Source organism: Podarcis filfolensis (genome assembly GCF_964270895.1).
Source record: "Podarcis filfolensis genome assembly, chromosome: 2".
Taxonomy (NCBI): Eukaryota; Metazoa; Chordata; class Lepidosauria; order Squamata; family Lacertidae; genus Podarcis; species Podarcis filfolensis.
In genome coordinates, this window is record NC_139605.1 from 3,175,354 (window position 1) to 3,194,685 (window position 19,332).

A 19,332-nucleotide genomic window follows, 5' to 3' on the forward strand; every position below is an offset into this window, starting at 1 on the left:
AATACCTTGCAGCACCCCATAACACATCAAAATTTACAAAAAGGGCAACCCAAATGATCACAACATGTCAGGGAATAGCCTAAAGACGAGGACAGGGGAATGCATTCTATGGCAGACCAGTTTCCTCTCCGATGGAGAGATGGAGGGGAAAAGTCACCTCTACCTTGTCCATGTTAGTTTCTGCTTGTTGCCACTGTGCAGTGCTTGGAGTCACAAGACTCTGTTTTGCATTCCAGAGATTCCATTCTGTTGGAAGTCTCACGGAAGACGGGAGACGGATGTGATGTTTATTGGTTTCCTGTTCCTTTGTTGTTCAGTTGCTCTCTGCTTTCACAGAGAGAGCATGTATATTTCTTTTCTGTCTGCGTAGTTAGAAATAAAACACTCTTTACAATGTAGCTCATACTATCTCGGCTCCTTCCCTGCGTGCTGGATACTCTGCGTAATGGGGGAACGTGCTTGGAGCCTCATCAAAGGCTCAGGTCGTTAATCACAGACTCGACCGGAAGAGTCGCTCGGACAAATGCAAGTCCGACAGTCTACAGCGTGTTCAGAAGCAGAGAGAGACAGAAGCTGAACAGCTGAGGGAAGAGTTGCCCAGGTACGAGATAATGACAAGGGAACCTGAAGGGAGGGGGCAGCTAGTTGAGATGTCACTTGAGAGTGTGGGGAACCCCCCCTCACCACAGACTCGGAGGTCTGAACATATCAGAGAGCAAAGAAGTCAGAGGGAGGGAAGAACTTCCCATTGGCACATAAAACGCTACGGAAGTCGGAAGGAGGATTTAGAGCAGCCGACTGCCCTCCTTGCAAAGAGCTGTGTATTTCTGCTTGCAACATGGTGCTGTAATAAAAGGACTATAAATAGATCAACTGCTTGTTAATTCTTATCTGTGATGTTACCAAAGGGAGAGGAGAACTCTCCACGCCTGACACAACATCACTCTTCCCCCTTCCCTTACTTCTCATGAAAACTCAAGGGATTTGTCCAAAGTTCTCCTTTGGGTCCACTAAAATGGACCCGATTTTTGAGAGGAACGTGAGGTGACATCCTGCTTCTGATTCAGTCAATGAATCAGTCAACCAAAAAAATATCCTCTCCCCCTGATTCAAGGCTTCTCCAGACACCCTGCTGATTCAGCATTCATCCTGATTTACCTGATTATGTGGTGCTCTATAACAACAACAACAACAACAATTTTATTTGTACCCCGCCCTCCGCAGCCAAGGCTGGGCTCAGGGCAGCTAACCAGCAATAATAAAAACAAGTTGAATGAATATAACTTAAAAACAAGATTGAAATAAAACATTAAAATGCAGCCTCATCACAGGAGAAAGGAAAAAGAAAGAGGGGACGGGAATCAAATTGTCTCCAAGCCAAAGGACAAGCAGAACGGGACTTCCGGGTTAGCGCCTCCGGCAACGGCGGATTTCCTCTGATCGGGAGGAATCCGCTCCGTGGAAACCAGGGTCTGGACCGCCACAGCGAGGCGGACACCCACTAAAAACCACATGCGGGAGAAGCCTGTGGACGTGGGATACGGCTGGCACCTTTTGCGCCTCCCCTACTCGCGGGGAAACCCGGTTTCGGGGTTCCGGAGCAACGTGGGGTGAGCGGCGCGGTGCTTCGAATCGACTGCTTTTTTCATGGAGTGAAGCCACATTGCTGTTGCCGGAGAGTGCTGACTGTTTCCTGTGGACAATTGGACTTTAAACAACTACCCGTGAGTAGAACGGAAAATTGGATCTTTAAACATTTTAATTTGGCATCGAAACAGGAAGTTTTCAAACAGGAAGTCCGCCTTCCTCTTTTGTAAATAGATTGAAGCAAAGACGTTGCAAACTAAAGTCTGGAAAGCCTTTTGTAAAGGATTAAATCTCCATTGGTTAAAATTACTACACCCCCCTTGGAAGCAGGAGAAGAGGGGGGAAATTTTAGATCGCCTAAGCCTGCAGGAGAGAGAGTGAAGAAAGATAAATCACCACCGTTTTGAACCTGGGAACGAGCTGCCAGTAAGATCAACGTTTTGGGAAAGTTCATTGACTGTGAATAAAACGTATGTTGACAGATAGTTAAATAAGAGAAATATATTGTTTCCATTGTTTCCTTTTGCATTTAAAAAGGAGCAAAAGTAACTGAAAATCGAACTAACTTTGTTGCTGGATCTGCGTTTAAAAGGACGGATACAAATAGAAATTGTTTCCCCTAGAGGGAGCTTTTGAAACTGTTGCAGGCATGGAGCTGGGGAATTTTCCAGCTGTAGAGATTAAAGACCGTGAGAATCAGAGATTGACCTTGGACAAGAATGTTGACAGAAGAAGCCTTAGTGATTGCATTTTGCAAGACAAGTGCTTTATGGGAACAGCTTCATGAGAAGACGGATGTGATGATTATTAAAATTGACAATTTGGGACAAAAAATGACTGATTTGGGACAAAAAGTGAATACTCATACAGAAACAACTCAGGATTTGATTCAGGAACCTGTTTTGACATGGCAAGCTGTGGAGAAGACGAAGGAGAAAGCTATTGTTGAACCTCAAGTAATTCAAGTGGAGAGAGCCCCGGCCTTACAGTGACAATTTGATGAACATAAGCTGTTGCCTTTTACGATTGAATCTAGAGAAAGCCAGATTTGGAGGGATGGAGTCCTGCTTGGATTGGAGAAGGAAAGTTGGATAGATCCCCTTATGCAGGTATGTTCTGGCTTTTGGGATCTGGATTTGGTTCAGGGGGAGATTGGAGTTGGGGGGGCTGACAGATTCCGAGACCAGGGAGAAGAGACGGTGGAAGAAGATTGGAAAAAAAGTTTAAAAATTTATTTAGAGAAATATTGTAAAATTAATGAGTGTTAGAAAAATGTTGGAATGAAATTATACGGCTTTTGTAGAAATGTTATAAGGAGTTAAGTATAAATAAGTTTTAAGGTTTTAAACGGTAAGATAAGGTTAAAATAAATTAAGACAATTAAATGACAGAAAACAGTGAAAGATGGAAAGGATTTGCTGAAATAATTAATAACTAGAATACAAAAAAGGGAGGTGTGAGGTCGATGAAACAAGTCAATGAAAGATAAAGATATGGAAATATTGGATGTGTTTTTAATTGTTTTTGCTTTTGTTTTTATGTATTGTGTCTTTTGTTTTTCTTTTTATATGTACTGTAATGTATTGATTTGTATTGTTTATTTTTTCTTTTTCTTTTTTTATTTCTTTCTGTAATTCTTAAACTTTTAATAAATATTATTTTTTTTAAAAAAAACAAAGGCCAGGCAGAACAACTCTGTCTTACACGCCCTGTGGAAAGAAATCAGATCCTGCAGGGCCCTGGTCTCACCAGGCCGGAGCCAGTGTTGAAAAAGCCCTGGCTCTGGTTGAGGCTAATCTAACTTCCTTAGGGCCTGGGACCTCTAGGGTGTTGCTATTTATGGACCTTAAGGTCCTCCGTGGGGCATATCTGGAGAGGCGGTCCCGTAGGTACGAGGGTCCTAGGCCGTGAAGGGCTTTAAAGGTCAAAACCAGCACCTTAAATCTCACGGGGTCTCTGCCATGGGAGCATATTCACCCAGTGCATTCCCAGCTGCACTGGCTCCCGGTGGAGTACAGGGTCAGATTTAAAGTGCTGGTTTTGACCTTTAAAGCCCTTCACGGCCTAGGACCCTCGTACCTACGGGACCGCCTCTCCCGGTATTGCCCATGGAGGACCTTAAGGTCCATAAATAGCAACACCCTAGAGGTCCTGGGCCCTGAGAAAGTTAGATTAGCCTCAACCAGAGCCAGGGCTTTTTCAACACTGGCTCTGGCCTGGTGGAACGCTCTGCCTCATGAGACCAGGTCCCTGCAGGATCTGATTTTTTTCTGTAGGGCCTGTTAGACAGAGTTGTTCCGCCTGGCCTTTGGCTTAGAGTCAATTTGATTCCCTCCCCCTCTTTCTTTTTCCTTTCTCCTTCTGTGATGAGGCTGCGTTTTAACGTTTTAATGTTGTATTTTAATCTTGTTTTTAAGTTGTATTCATTCAGCTTGTTTTTATTATTGCTTGTTAGCTGCCCTGAGCCTGGCCATGGCTGGGGAGGGCGGGGAATGAATAAATAAATTATTATGATTATGATTATGATTATTATCATAGAGCACCACATAATCAGGATGAATGCTGAATCAGCAGGGTGTCTGGAGAAGCCTTGAAACAGGTGGAAAGCATTATTGTTTGGTTGACTGATTCATTGACTGAATTAGAAGCAGGATGTCACCTCACGTTCCTCTCAAAAATGGGGTCCATTTTAGTGGACCCAAAGGAGAACTTTGGACAAATCCCTTGAGTTTCCATGAGAAGTAAAGGAAAGGGGAAGGGGGAAGAGTGATGTTGTGTCAGGCGTGGAGAGTTCTCCTCTCCCTTTGGTAACATCACAGATAAGAATTAACAAGCAGTTGATCTATTTATAGTCCTTTTATTACAGCACCATGTTGCAAGCAGAAATACACAGCTCTTTGCAAGGAGGGCATTTGGCTGCTCTAAATCCTCCTTCCGACTTCCGTAGCGTTTTAGGTGCCAATGGGAAGTTCCTCCCTCCCTCTGACTTCTTTGCTCTCTGATATGTTCAGTCCTCCGAGTCTGTGGTGAGGGGGGTTCCCCACACTCTCAAGTGACATCTCAACTAGCTGCCCCCTCCCTTCGGGTTCCCTTGTCATTGTCTCGTACCTGGGCAACTCCTCCCTCAGCTGTTCAGCTCCTGTCTCTCTGCTTCTGAACACCCTGTGAACAAGGGTGTTTGTGTGACTTTTTCCCCTCCATCTCTCCATCGGAGAGGAAACTGGTCTGCCATAGAATGCATTCCCCTGTCCTCGTCTTTAGACTATTCCCTGACATGTTGTGATCATTTGGGTTGCCCTTTTTGTAAATTTTGATGTGTTATGGGGTGCTGCAAGTTATTATTCTCTCCCCAGCGCTATTTAAGATCTATACGCTATTTAAAATCTATATGAAGTCATGGGGTGCGGTCCTGAGGAGCTTTGGAGCAAGGGGCCACCAGTATGCCGATAACACACAGCTCTAGGGACATGGCTGGCACTGTGATCTACTGAGCTTCTTGGGCTTGCTTGTCGGGAGGTTGGCGGTTCGAATCCGTGCGACAGTGGCAAGCTCCCATTGCTCTGTCCCAGCTCCTGCCAACCTAGCAGTTTGATGTTGTTTTTTAATTTTTTTATATGAATAAAATAAAGAAACATACAACAAAAAGCAATACAAGATTCAAATGCCAAAATTACGCTGAATCTCCTGACTTCCCCCCAACCCTTCTGTAGGTCCTAGTGGTAATATTTACACCTGCATCAAAACTGTCCAAATTTTGTCTTTCCAAATTGTCCATATTTTCCATTAATTTACAAGTGTGGTTAAAATCCTGCTAATGTTTTAACCTGCTTACAATGGTCTTGCTTTCTGAGCTTCCCAGTTAATTTTGCCATTTCAGCATAGTCCATCAACTTGGTTTGCCATTCTTCTCTGCTCAGGGTTGTTTCTTCCATCTCTGGGCTCGTAGCATCCGTGCAGCTGTTGTCGCATACATAAACAATCTTTTCTGGTCCTTTGGTATGTCGGTAACTGTAATTCCTAATAAGAAGGCTTCTGGTTTTTAAACAAAAGTTATTTTAAAAAAATTTTCCAATTCATTATATATCATCTCCCATAAATTTTTAGTTACTTTATAGCCAAGTGGGGGGAGAATGTGGGAATTTTCCAATGTTATCCTGATGACAGTGAAGAGACTGAGGATAAACAACAGCAAAGGCCCACACCCACTAATGAAGGTTCTGAATCTGAATCTGAAACTGAATCGTATGATTCAGGGGATTTCAAGAGTGCTACGGCCTCTATGCGACCCTCTGAAGGCTCTGATCGAGAACTGGAGGAACCACTGTTCACTATACAGTAGGCCACTTTTCTCCTAAGAAAGAAGAGGAGAGTGTTGAAGACTTATGACTAATTCGCAGGTCTGAAAGAGCCACGAAAGGTAGACCTCCAAAGAGATTTGCTGATGAATTTACACATCCACCACATATGATAAAACGTACCTTCTTTTTCTTGACATTTCCAGCAGGTATTTGAACTCGTTCTATTTGGAGCCAAATACCACCAGTACATCATTTTCATATAATTTTATGTCAGTGAACAAGGTCCCATAAATTTCAAATCTGTTTTCCATTACCTCTCCCAATCTGCCATTTGTATATTGTGTCCCAAGTCCCAAACTCTGGCTTCCATCAAGGTGTCCCATCGCGCCAGAAGCGGTTTAGTCCTGTTTGCCACATGACCCGGAAAGTTGTCTGTGGATAAACACCCGATCCCTCGGCCTGATAGCGAGATGAGCGCCACTCCCCATAGTCGCATTTGACGAGACTGAACCATCCAGGGGTCTTTACACCTTTACATTAACACACAGCTCTCCTTCTCCATAACAGGAGAGTCTCTGAAGGCTTGTGACCAGTGTCTGGATGCAGCAGTGGACTCCATAAGGTCCAATACACTGTGTTCAAATCCTGGAAAGTCCACTTACCTTTAGTAGTCAGGCGGTGTTGCGGCCAACCAAGTCCACGCCCGCAATTTGGTGCCCTGCTGGGGAGGGTTGCTGCCTGCCTGCGGATTGACCAATTGTGCCAGGCTTAGGTGCAGGCATTCCACAGGGGGTGGGCCCAACTGGCCAATAGGCATTGCTTGGCCCCGCTCCCTGGAGGGATAACTTGGGGCCTGCCCAGGCCTCCTCCCCAGTTTGTCGTTGGATCTCCCACCCTCCGCCCCCTTTTTCATATGTCTTATTTCCATACTAAGACCTTCCTATGAACATTGTCAGCCGCCATATTTGGGGCCTGGTGTCGGAACTCTGCACAACCGAGCTACTCCTCCTCGGACATTCTCCGTCATCTCCACCGACAGTAATAAATGACCTAAGCCTTTGATGAGGCTCTAAGCACGTTCTCATTCCCCAGAGTATACAAACATCAGCAGAAGTACGAGAAATATATGAGCTACATTGCTACGTTTTATTTCTAACTACGCAGGACAGAAAAGAATATACATCTGCTCTCTGTGAAGGCAGAGAACCAACTGGAACAAAGAAACAGGAAACCAGTAATAACAACATCCATCTCCCGTGAGACTTCCAACAGTCTGGAATGTAAACAGAGTCTTGTGGCTCCAAAAACTGCACAGTGGCATAAACAGAAATCTAACACCTGGCAGGAATTTTTCCACTTGGCAACTTGGCCCTGGCCATTTGATTTTCGCCTTCCTCATAGCAATCCTCACAACTTTGTGAGGTTAGGCATTGGGTAAGCCTTAGTCTTGGCTGGAGGGGAGGTTACAGCCTCTGTCCACCACTCCTTGGTTAAGGGTATCCTGTTAAAGGGATCTGTGAGGAGTTGCTTCTGTCCGGATGCCCAGGCGGGGGCTAGGGCTATAGCACTCCTCCAACAGGGACCCTTCGGTAATTACCCCTACTTGACGTAAGTCATGGGGGGCAGGTGTGGATTACCCTTAGATGCACCCCCAGCAGGTGGACTGCGGTGGAATAAATGGCTATACGCAATGCCAATGCCAAACCATTCACATCTGTAATCAATAGAGTTGTAGCTCATTTGGAACCAATGTTATGCTGTTGTCTTGTCTGGTTTTTCATCACTTAGGGAGTGACAGGAACACAGGAGCTTGGCACACAATTTGTAGGCTCTTTGGATGATTCCCACTTCTAAAGGAGCAAGTGCATAGTTTGGGGGTACTCTTGGATACCCCTTTGTCATTAGAGATCCACGTGTCCTCTATGGCTGTTTGTGAACAGGAATAGGCTGACCACTGGAGTAATGGAAAACTTGGAGCTGGACTACTGCAATGCACTCTTTCTGGGGCTGCCCTTGGGTCTACTGCAGAATCTTTAGTTGGTGCCAAATGAGATAGCCAAATTATCCTTGCGAGCTTTTGGTCAAGAACATCTGGCACCCCCCCCCCCCATTTGAAGGACTATCCACTTAAGCCTATTTTCTGCTTCCTGCAACTTCCATTCCTGATCCACCAGAGGACCTCTTCTCTTATTCCATGACTACTAAGCTTACCCAGGAGGCACCTTGTTGAAAGCTTTTTTGGAAGTCCAAGTGTTGGTTTGTCTGTTTCTTTATTAAATTTGTATACCGCCCTTCACCCAATGATCTTAGGGTGGTTCACAGCATAAAAATACAGGATAAGACCAAAAAGTCTATAATAAAAACAAGAACAAAAACAAAAACCTACCAAAAAATCTGAATCACTTCTGTCTTTACGTGCAATTTCAGTTCCCTTTTTCACCTCTCAAATTCATCAAAATAGCCCTATCCTGTGTTAGCATCAGTTGGGGGCGGGGGATTCTGCCAGAGCTCACGTAGAATAGTTCAGGTAACTTCTAACTCTTAAGCATGGCATTTTTCACCAATCTTTGGCATTTGCATCTCACAGTTTGGAGGCAGATCTTGGAGTTTTCGCAAACATGTTTTTCTTCAGCCCTGCAGTTGCAGGTGGAGCTGCATAAAGTGTCTAGAAACTTGCAGAGGTGGTACTTCTTCTCCATATAATTATCAAAATGATAGTGTGTGTTGTTTTTTTGCTTCCAAAGATCACATCTGAGTCCACTAAACGTGATGTTATGGATATGAGGCAGAAAGGTCTGGCAGATATATGCCTCCTAAGCCACTCAAAACTTGGGGGGGGGGCGCTGAGATTTAGGACAGATGATAACTGCACCAGAATGAGGTTGGCTTGACTTCTCTCCACTTCACATGTGGCCCCTCTGCAGGGCTCCGTTAGTGAGAAGAAAGTTACTGCATCTTGCAAGGACCACAACAAAAGACTTCTAATTCTTTGTAAGGGAGGTGCTCGTTCCTGGGAGGAAAAAGATGGTCCTCATTCTACTGCTTCTACTGCCTTATGGGGACTGTGGGAAACTGAAGACAAAATGCCTCTTGTCTTTGGAAAGGGATGAGATAGATTCACCTAATTATTTCAGGCCAGGAGACCACCTCATCAGTGGGGTCATCTCTGCCACAAGCACTGTGTTTCATCCTCATATCTTTAGCCAATGTCCTTCCACCAGCTTTTATTGGTAAGACCTTTTGTGGGGATGGAGTTCCTGGTGTTCCATTTGCTACCATTTCCATGAGATCCAACTCATCTCCAGTTACTTTCAGGAGCCTTTCTCATGATCTGGTACCTGCCTTTAAGAACATAAGGAGATCCCACTGGCAGATAAATTTGGGGGTGATGAGGCTCTCAGCGGCTACCAGTCACAATGGCTATGTTCTCCATTCATTGTCACAGGCACTATGCCTCTGGGTACCAGTAACTGAGAATCTCAAGTAGGGGAGGAGTTCTTGTGCTTCTCAGTTTTCCATGTGCATCTGGTTGGCCGCCTTGAGAATGCTGGAACAGATGAGCCTCGGGGCTGATTCTGCAGGATTCTTCTGAAAAATGGTGGTAGGAGAAGGGTGTCTGTTTGCCTTAGGTTTAATATACAAGGGGGAAATATCTACTTTCTCAAAGTGGAATTATGATAGTGCTTTCTGGATCTTTTAATCACTGTCTTAGATCCCTGATAATAATAATAATAATAATAATAATAATAATAATAATAATAATAATAATAATAATATTTTTATACCCCACCCATCTGGCTGGGTTTCCCCAGCCACTCTGGGAAGCTTCCAACAAAATATTAAAATACAGTGGTCTGTTAAACATTAAAAGCTTCCCTAAACAGGGCTGCCTGCTTCTAAAAGTCTGGAAGTTGTTCTTCTCTTTTACATCTGGTGGGAGGGTGTTCCAAAGGGCGGGTGCCACTACCGAGAAGGCCCTCTGCCTTGTTCCCTGTAGCTTGGCTTCTTGCAGTGAGGGAACCGCCAGAAGGCCCTCGGCGCTGGACCTCAGTGTCCGGGTTGAACGATGGGGGTGGAGACGCTCTTTCAGGTATACTGGACCAAGGCCGTTTAGGGCTTTAAACGTCAGCACCAACACTTTGAACTGAGCTTGGAAACGTACTGGGAGACAATGTAGATCTTTCAAGACCAGTGTTATGTGGTCTCGCCGGCCGCTCCCAGTCACCAGTCACGCTCTTTCAGGTATACTGGACCAAGGCCGTTTAGGGCTTTAAACGTCAGCACCAACACTTTGAACTGAGCTTGGAAACGTACTGGGAGACAATGTAGATCTTTCAAGACCAGTGTTATGTGGTCTCGCCGGCCGCTCCCAGTCACCAGTCTAGCTGCTGCATTCTGGATTAGTTGTAGTTTCCAGATCCCCTTCAAAAGTAGCCTCACATAGAGCGCATTGCAGTAATCCAAGTGAGAGATAACTACAGCATGCACCACTCTGGCGAGACAGTCTGCGGGAAGGTAGGGTCTCAGCCTTCGTACCAGATGGAGTTGGTAAGCAGCTGCCCTGGACACAGAATTGACCTGCGCCTCCATGGACAGCTGTGAGTCCAAAATGACTCCCGGACTGCGCACCTGGTTCTTCAGGGACACAGTTGCCCCATTCAGGACCAGGGAGTCCTCCACACCTGCCTGCCTCCTGTCCCCCCAAAACATTACTTCTGTCTTGTCAATCTGTTAGCCGCCATCCATCCTCCAACCGCCTCCAGACACTCACACAGGACCTTCACTGTGCCTTTCTATTTTACTTACTATATGTAGGGTTTGGTGTCAGTATTGCTTGTGCAGGTTCTTTGCTGTTCACTTGCGTTCCTTTGGTGGTGAGAGAGGTTGGGGTTGGCCTAGGGTGTGGTTGTTCATTTGTGGTTGGCTGTGGTGGTCTTTGTTTTCATGTGTGAGTGGGGTGGGTGGGTGTTTTGGATCAGGTTAGCCATATTGATCCTCCAACCGCCTCCAGACACTCACACAGGACCTTCACTGCCTTCACTGGTTCTGATTTGAAAGAGAGGTAGAGCTGAATATTAGAGGTAGAACAGAAATTTCACTTGGACAGTGCTGGCATGTATATAATTTCTCCCCCCAGGAAAGGACCCACAAAGTACTGGCAGCTCCTCTCCTTCTTGTATGCCATTCAAGCAATCAACCAGAATCAAAAGCTGTTACCCAACATCACCCTGGGCTACAGCATCCATGAGAACTTTTTTGATGGAAGGGTGACCTATGATGCTTTGCTAGACATGCTGTCAATTGGGCAGCTGAACTTTCCAAACTACAGCTGTGGTAAACAGACTAACTTACTGGCTGTTCTCGAAGGGTCCGATTCTCAAAACTCCATCCAGATTTCAAACGTGTTGGGCATCTATAAAATCCCACAGGTAGGAATGGAGAGAGGTATAAGCCCAATCTCATGTTGGGCTTAGAAATATTTAGGCTTTGATCTGAAATCAAACAAGATACAAATCTTCCTTCTCTTCCCAGGTCACTTATACTTTTGTCTCTCATGTTCTGAATGATAAGAGGCATTTCCCTTTTTTCTACCGGATGGTCCCCAAAGAAGAAGCCCTGTACCCAGGGATTGTCAAGCTGCTCCAGCACTTCCGATGGACCTTGATTGGCCTCCTTGCACCAGACACCGACAATGGAGAGAGGTTCCTGAAGAGCTTGACACCCGTGCTCATCAAGAGCAGTGTCTGTGTTGTCATCTCACAAAGCATCCAAGGACTGAATACAAATGGAGTATACATGCCTCGTCTTCCATTCCGCAAGTGGAGGCAAGTGCATGTATTTGTTTACTATGGGGAAATGACTTTTTTCTTAGATGGACTACTCATTATACAACAGTTTTTTGACACAGTGATGAAATTCATTGTTGGGAAAATCTTCATCACAACAGTTTTGTGGGATGTCGCCCTGGAGCTGATGTATAATTACATATCTTTCCAACACATCCATGGTATATTTTCCTTCTTCACTGAGACAAGTAAAGGGGCAAAATACGGTGATTTTCCACCCTTTTTCTCTGGTATTAAGAAGTTTTGGGAGGGTGCTTTTAATTGTTTCTATTTAAAGCATGCATTCTCAGTGAAAGGCCAGACAAGATGCAGAGAGAGAGGGAAACTGGAGAGGCTTCCCCAAGATGATCTGGAAAGAATCCTCTCTCTAGACAGCTACAGGATCTACAACACTGTGCAAGCCGTGGCTCGTGCCTTAAATGCTGCATATTCATCTAGATCTAAGCAGAGGGGAACTGAGAGAATGGGACTTCAAAGGCTACAGCCATGGCAGGTATTTTCTTTCCCTTCATAGACATCACATCTGAGTATGACAATCGACTGTAGTGTTGCAGATATTGAATATTGTGCAGTTTGAAATGATTGGAAGCATAAGAACTGGAAGCATTCATTTCCTTTTGGAAATGAATTATTGCCCAGGCGCATAGAAATATTATTCACTCTTTACTCACAAACTCTTTATAACAGAATGAGAACATCATTCTGTCCAGCACAGGCACGGGATCTCTCTCTCTCTCTCTCTCTTTTACCTTCAGGAGAGCTTCCTTTACATATTGCCTCTATTGAGTTTTGGAGCCAAAGACAAAAAGGCAACTCCCTTCAAAAAGGAGATATTGCAATCCAAAACCTTCATCACATGATCTAAGGTTACAACACTCACATGTTAAACCAGTTAGTTAATCTTAATCTCAGCAAGAGCCCAGAGCCCTTTAGAAAAAAACTACTATGGAAAAAACCCAAGGTTTGCAAAACACATTACCCATTTTCCATTTTAAACCTTCCTTAATACATATACTTTTTTCAATTCTGTTTACTATTCTTATTCTTGCCTCATTGCACAGCTCCCCGAGCAATTGCTCCCATCATGTGCCCAATTCTCCTTTCCCCGCAAGTTGGAATTATTTTTGGCAGGGGAGATGACATTGATCAGGCTGTCTCTAGTCTCTATTGCTTTGACACCCGCTTGTCTCTGCTCTGGCTCTCTGCTCCCTCCACCAAGCTCCTGCCTTTCCCTGCTGAAGCCCATCTTAGAGATTTCGTTCAGTTTGCCGTGAAAGGAAAAATGAACCTAACTCACTCTTTCTGAAACAATCCAAGGGGGGAGCATCCTTCAAAAACATGCTTACTAGGAGAAAATCACACAGAAATGCTAAAGAATCATAGAATCATAGAGTTGGAAGAGACCACAAGGGCCATCGAGTCCAACTCCTTGCCAAGCAGGAAACACCATCAGAGTACTCCTGACATATGGTTGTCAAGCCTCTGCTTAAAGACCTCCAAAGAAGGAGACTCCACCACACTCCTTGGCAGCAAATCCCACTGTCAAACAGCTCTTACTGTCAGGAAATTCTTCCTAATGTTTAGGTGGAATCTTCTTTCTTGTAGTTTGGATCCATTGCTCCGTGTCCGCTTCTCTGGAGCAGCAGAAAACAACCTTTCTCCCTCCTCTATGTGACATCCTTTTATATATTTGAACATGGCTATCATATCACCCCTTAACCTCCTCTTCTCCAGGCTAAACATGCCCAGCTCCCTTAGCCGTTCCTCATAAGGCATCGTTTCCAGGCCTTTGACCATTTTGGTTGCCCTCCTCTGGACACGTTCCAGTTTGTCAGTGTCCTTCTTGAACTGTGGTGCCCAGAACTGGACACAGTACTCCAGGTGAGGTCTGACCAGAGCAGAATACAGCGGCACTATTACTTCCCTTGATCTAGATGCTATACTCCTATTGATGCAGCCCAGAATTGCATTGGCTTTTTTAGCTACCGCGTCACACTGTTGGCTCACGTCAAGTTTGTGGTCAACCAAGACTCCTAGATCCTTTTCACATGTACTGCTCTCAAGCCAGGTGTCACTCATCTTGTATTTGTGCCTCTCATTTTTTTTGCCCAAGTGCAATACTTTACATTTCTCCCTGTTAAAATTCATCTTGTTTGTTTTCGCCCAGTTCTCTAATCTGTCAAGGTCGTTTTGAAGTGTGATCCTGTCCTCTGGGGCGTCAGCCCCAGAATTCTGATGAGTTTTTTTATTATTTAAAAAATGCTTCAGAAATGTGGAGAACTGAATTTAAGATTGGGGTGTGTGTGAGAGAGAAAACAGTATGAACCAAAAGTGACAAGATCCCTCCATGACTATTTGAGTCTGCAACCAGCCCTAAGCAAAGGGGAAGTGGATTGTCAGTATGCTACCATTATTATTATTATTATTATTATTATTATTATTATTATTAATTATTATTATTATTATTATATAATTTTTATTAAATTTTCAATCGAACAATTCCAAATAAACATTTTACAAACTCTAAAATATCCGATAACTTCCCTTCTTCTCTTTCCATGGTTCATTTTACATCTTATACACCCCTGTATATTTTGCTATAACCATTCAAATCAGTTTTCTACTTTTACATCCATTAAACATTATTTACGGGGTTGAATTTATCTTAATGCTGCCACCGTTTTCAGCTGCATACAGTTATTTTCCCTATACTCAATAAATGCTTTCCACTCTTCTTTCAATGTATCTTCTTCTTGCTCTCTTATTCTGTATGTTAAATCTGCAATTTCTGTATATTCTGTCCACTTAAGTTGCCAATCCTCTTTAGCTGGGACCTCGCTCACTTTCCATTTCTGGGCTAGCAAAACAGGGGCCTACGCTTCCCTTTATTCTAAATGCTCTCATCTTTGCTTCTGTTCCAGCTCCACCCTTTCCTAGGAAACACCCAGTTCTACAATTCTTCCATGGACAGAGTGTATTTGGATGAGAACGGGGAGCTGGCAGCCGACTTGGACATTGTGAACTGGGTGGTGTTCCCCAATAAATCCGTCCTCAGAGTGAAGTTTGGGAGTATTGACAGACAGGGATCCCCAGACCTGAAGTGCACCATCGACCCGGAGGCCATTGTGTGGCCCAAGTGGCTCAATCAGGTGACGGGGAGTGGGAATGATGCCTGTCATTTTGCTCTCTTTTCTATGAGCTCTAACAAGTGCTCCCTGTTCTGTGGGCTGCTGCCCTCTGTTGCCTGTCAACTCCAGCACTGGGCCGTTGTTCCAGATAGTTCCTACAGCTCCTCTGCTCAGCTGGGTGCCAAAGGAGGCTTCCTGCTAAACTGTGTGAATGGGGAAAGGGGGGTTCCTCGCTTTTCTCTTGTTGCATGTATTTTATCAGTAGTGAATAGCTCATGGCCCATATACAGAACTTTATTTAATGGAGGTCCTTTGTTTTTTTCGGAATTTAATCATGAATCATTCATGTAATGGACAGTGATGGGAAATGCTGAGTTTCAAGCTATACTCTAGATGCTACAGCAGATGACAACATACTATGCCTCAAACAACAATTCTCATTACAGAAAGGTAGCCGTGTTGGTCTGCCATAGTCAAAACAAAAAAAATTTTTCCTTCCAGTAGCACCTTAAAGACCAACTAAGTTAGTTCTTGGTATGAGCTTTCGTGTGCATGCACACTTCTTCAGATACACACAATTCTCATTGACGCTCTTCGTCTTTGTGCCTAGACGCTTCCTACTTCCAGGTGTGTGGAAAGCTGTCGCCCTGGATCCGTCAAGGTGATCCAGGAAGGGAAGCCTCTTTGCTGTTATGAATGTCTTCCCTGTGCAGAAGGGACCATCTCCACTCAGGAAGGTGGGTGACTCCAAGGGAAAGGCTGGCCTTGGGGAAGAGAGAAGGTTCAGTCAGGAATCTCTCAAAACCATTTCTGGGCAGGATCAGGCTGGTATGGTTCATGTGTGGGAGAGAACTGGGTGGTTCAAATTATCATCATCATCATCAATCTCTTTTTATGATTATTGTTTACGATATTGTTCTAAAATGTATCATTATCATCATTATATATAAATATATTAAGCTGATTGGGAAAGGAGGATATAAACATGTCAATCACTAAATGCCTGCCCACCCATTTCCCACTTCTTAGCCCTACTATTCATCCTTACTCCAAAAAATACCTTTGATCAAATGTGAAGGAGGGAGGTCTAAACCACGGAGCCTCTTGGTATTGCTGATCGGAAGGTCAGCAGTTTGAAACTACGCGACGGGCTGAGGTCCTGTTTCTCTCCGAGCTTCTTCCATCCTAGCAGTTCGAAAGCACACCAGTGCAAGTAGATGGATAGGTTTCACTGCAGTGGGAAGGTAAACGGTGTTTCCGTGCGCTCTGGCATTCGTCATGGTGCCCCTTTGCGCCAGAAGCGGTTTAGTCATGCTGGCCACATGACCTGGAAAGCTGTCTGTAGACAAACACCAACTCCCTTGGCCTGAAGCAAGATGAATACTGCACCCCATAGTTGTCTTTGACTAGACTTAACTGTCCCGGGGTCCTTAAGCAGGGAGATTGTTATGGACCTAGGGTAGATATTAGACTTCTGCACAGACCCCTGATCCTCCTTTTGGCCCTGGTATAGGGGGCTCCAAGCAGCCCAATCTGCCAGAGGCCAAGCTGGGGATCTCCAGCCCTGGAATCTGTCCCACATTTCTTCAGGGTAGAGCTAATGTTTAGAAAAACCTAATTAAATACCTGTAGTGATCTGTGGCTGTCCCAGACTGACTTGGTCTACAACTGAATCCCTCCCCAGAGGCTAGATACTGCTCAGGGCTTGGCTGAATCCAGAGTAGTAGACATTACTCTTTCTCTCTCTCTCTCTCTCTTTTGCAGATGCAGACCATTGCCAAAAATGCCCAGAAAATCAGCATCCAAACATGAACCGAGATCAATGTGTGTTCAAGCATATCACCTTCCTAGCCTATGAAGAATCTCTGGGGGTTGTCCTACTTTCCCTTGCCCTCCTGGGGTCCTTAGCCACAAGCTTTGATTTAGGAATCTTTATTAAATACAACGAAACTCCCATAGTCAAAGCCAACAACCGGGACCTCTCCTACATCCTCCTCGTCTCCCTCCTGCTTTCCTTTTTGTCCTCCTTCCTGTTCATTGGGAGGCCAAGGAAAGGGACCTGCCTGTCCCAACAAATAGCCTTCAGCATCATCTTCTCTGTTGCTGTTTCTTCTGTCTTGGCAAAAACCATCACTGTGGTTCTGGCCTTCCTGGCCACCAAGCCAGGGAACTCAGTGAGGAGATGGCTGGGGAAGAGTCTGGCCAACTCCATTGTCATTTCCTGTTCCTGTGTCCAAGTTGTCATCTGCATGATCTGGCTGGGGATCTCACCACCATTCCCAGACTCTGACATGCACTCCCAGCCTGGGGAGATCATCCTGCAATGCAACGAAGGGTCTGTGGCCATGTTCTATGGTGCCCTTGGCTACATGGGCTTCCTGGCGGCCATCTGCTTCACGGTGGCTTTCCTAGCCAGGAAGCTGCCTGGGTCCTTCAATGAAGCCAAGCTGATCACCTTCAGCATGCTGGTCTTCTGCAGTGTTTGGGTGTCCTTTGTGCCCACCTACCTGAGCACTAAGGGGAAGTACATGGTAGCCGTTCAGGTTTTCTCCATCTTGGCCTCCAGTGCTGGGCTTCTGGGCTGCATCTTCATTCCTAAATGCTACATTATTTTGCTGAGACCTGATCTGAACACAAAGGAGCACCTGACAGCAAAAACTAAAAATAGCATCTGATTCTTAAAATATTATTTTTCAAGAAGTTAGGGAAGTGAGATTCTTGAAAAATGATGTTTCAGTTTAAAAAATCGTTACCCTCATTTGATCATGTAGAACCAACCAACTTAATGGAAGTAATTATGAAATTTGGATCTGGCTGAAAATTTGTTAAAACTTTGGAAGATATAGATCACATAGATCACAGGGAATTCACATTACCAAAATTTTGTAATTATTCTTGGAAGGGAACAAGGATGTCCACTGTCACTCCTGTTATTTCTCCAAGTGAATCTCCAGCCCCCGGCTCTCTCACTTCCTCATTCATCATCACCTCCTCTGCGGGTGCTGCTAAGTACCCTCTGTCTTTGAGCTCTTTGCTCTCCTACTTTTAAGGCTCGCTGGGTTCTGGGAGATGGTGGGTCTAGAATGCTTTCTAATGACATGTCAGCCAGGTGTTGCTCTGGCTCTCCCATGATTTCCCAACTTTTATCCTCATCTGCCTCTGAACTGTGACTTCGCTTTATACTGTATTCCTCTTCCTCCTCCCTGGGAGGGTCAGGATGGAGAGGTGGCCTCCCCCATTCCTCCCTGGCCCTTGGTCATCTTGGTCACTCTCCACCCCATACCTGCCAACTCATCAATCTCTTCCTTAATTTATGGTGCCCAGAACTGGACACCGTATTCCAGGTGTGGTCTGACCAAGGCGGAATAGAGTGGGACTATTACGTCCCTTGATCTGGACACTATACTTCTGTTGAAGCAGACTAAGATTTCACTTTTATAAACTTTATAGAACTGTTTAGAACTTTTACAGCTGCCTGGAACTTCCAAAATTGTATTGGAGAATCACGGGAGGCGGGAGCCATCCGTACTCCAGGCACCAGGAAGCAATCAGGGTGCGTAGCGCAATCAAAGTGGTGCGGGAACTTTATGATCCTTGTGTTCAGGACCCTTGTGTTTCTGGGACCCATAGATGGCTGTGGGGACATGCAACACACTACGCTTATAGAGAGTTTGCATGAAACCCACAAAAATGTTTAGCTCCACTGGGCCCTTAATTTTAAAAAAGGGGGGAGTTTCAGGGAGCATGTGGAAGATTGGGGGAAATCAAAACCCATTCCTCCTGATCAGAATTGATGAATTTATGACCACTGTAAGCAGATGAAAACATTAGCGGGATTGCAGTAACACTTGTAATGTAGCAATTGCTATGGAGAAAATGGAGTGATGTAAAATATGGACTATTGAACAGTATGCAGTTGAACCCATGGAGGGGAAGCTGCGAAGTCCAAAGATTTGGAGAGATCTTTAAATATAGATATGTATGGCTGTATTGTTATAATCTTATACTTGCAAAATCAAATAAAAACTATTAAAAGAAAAGAATTGATGAGTTGGTTGTGTTGAGTGCTCAAAGCCCATCCCAAGCAAAACATTCTTTTTTTTTTTTTAATAATTTTTATTAACTGGCCAATCACATCAAATTAAATCACATCACATAAATTCCAAATTACAAAGCCAAATTTTTAAATTTTGTTGGGGGAACCCATACTTCAAGATCCAAAGGGGGATTCAAATCATCTTCTTATTACTGTGTTAGTGTCCAAATCAGTCCCAATCAGTCCAGACAAAGTTCATAATTCTATCCAGTCTTATCTTGGTGTTTCCACATCATATCTTGTTCATATAATTTCTCTTTTTCTTTTACGATCTCTTCTGTTAGTCTCCTTAAGCCGATAGGCAAATATAATAATCCTGTGTGCATTTCCCGTTCTTCCAATCTAAGTCCAGATGGTTTCCATATATCTCCTTCGTA

At 44.5% G+C, this 19,332-nt stretch overlaps 1 protein-coding gene and 1 long non-coding RNA gene across 2 annotated transcripts in view; both read left to right on the forward strand.

The window, feature by feature from the left end:
* Window positions 1-19,332, forward strand: part of LOC310757463 — a 253,294-nt gene that overhangs the window by 213,780 nt on the left and 20,182 nt on the right. The gene's annotated exons all lie outside the window — the stretch shown is intronic.
* Window positions 11,441-18,578, forward strand: LOC310756680 (vomeronasal type-2 receptor 26-like). The gene is made up of 4 exons (XM_083601229.1): window positions 11,441-12,224; window positions 14,653-14,880; window positions 15,470-15,596; window positions 16,624-18,578. Exons 1-4 carry the CDS (start codon window positions 11,481-11,483, stop codon window positions 17,532-17,534), a joined length of 2,010 nt encoding a protein of 669 aa, XP_083457355.1. The 5' UTR covers window positions 11,441-11,480; the 3' UTR covers window positions 17,535-18,578.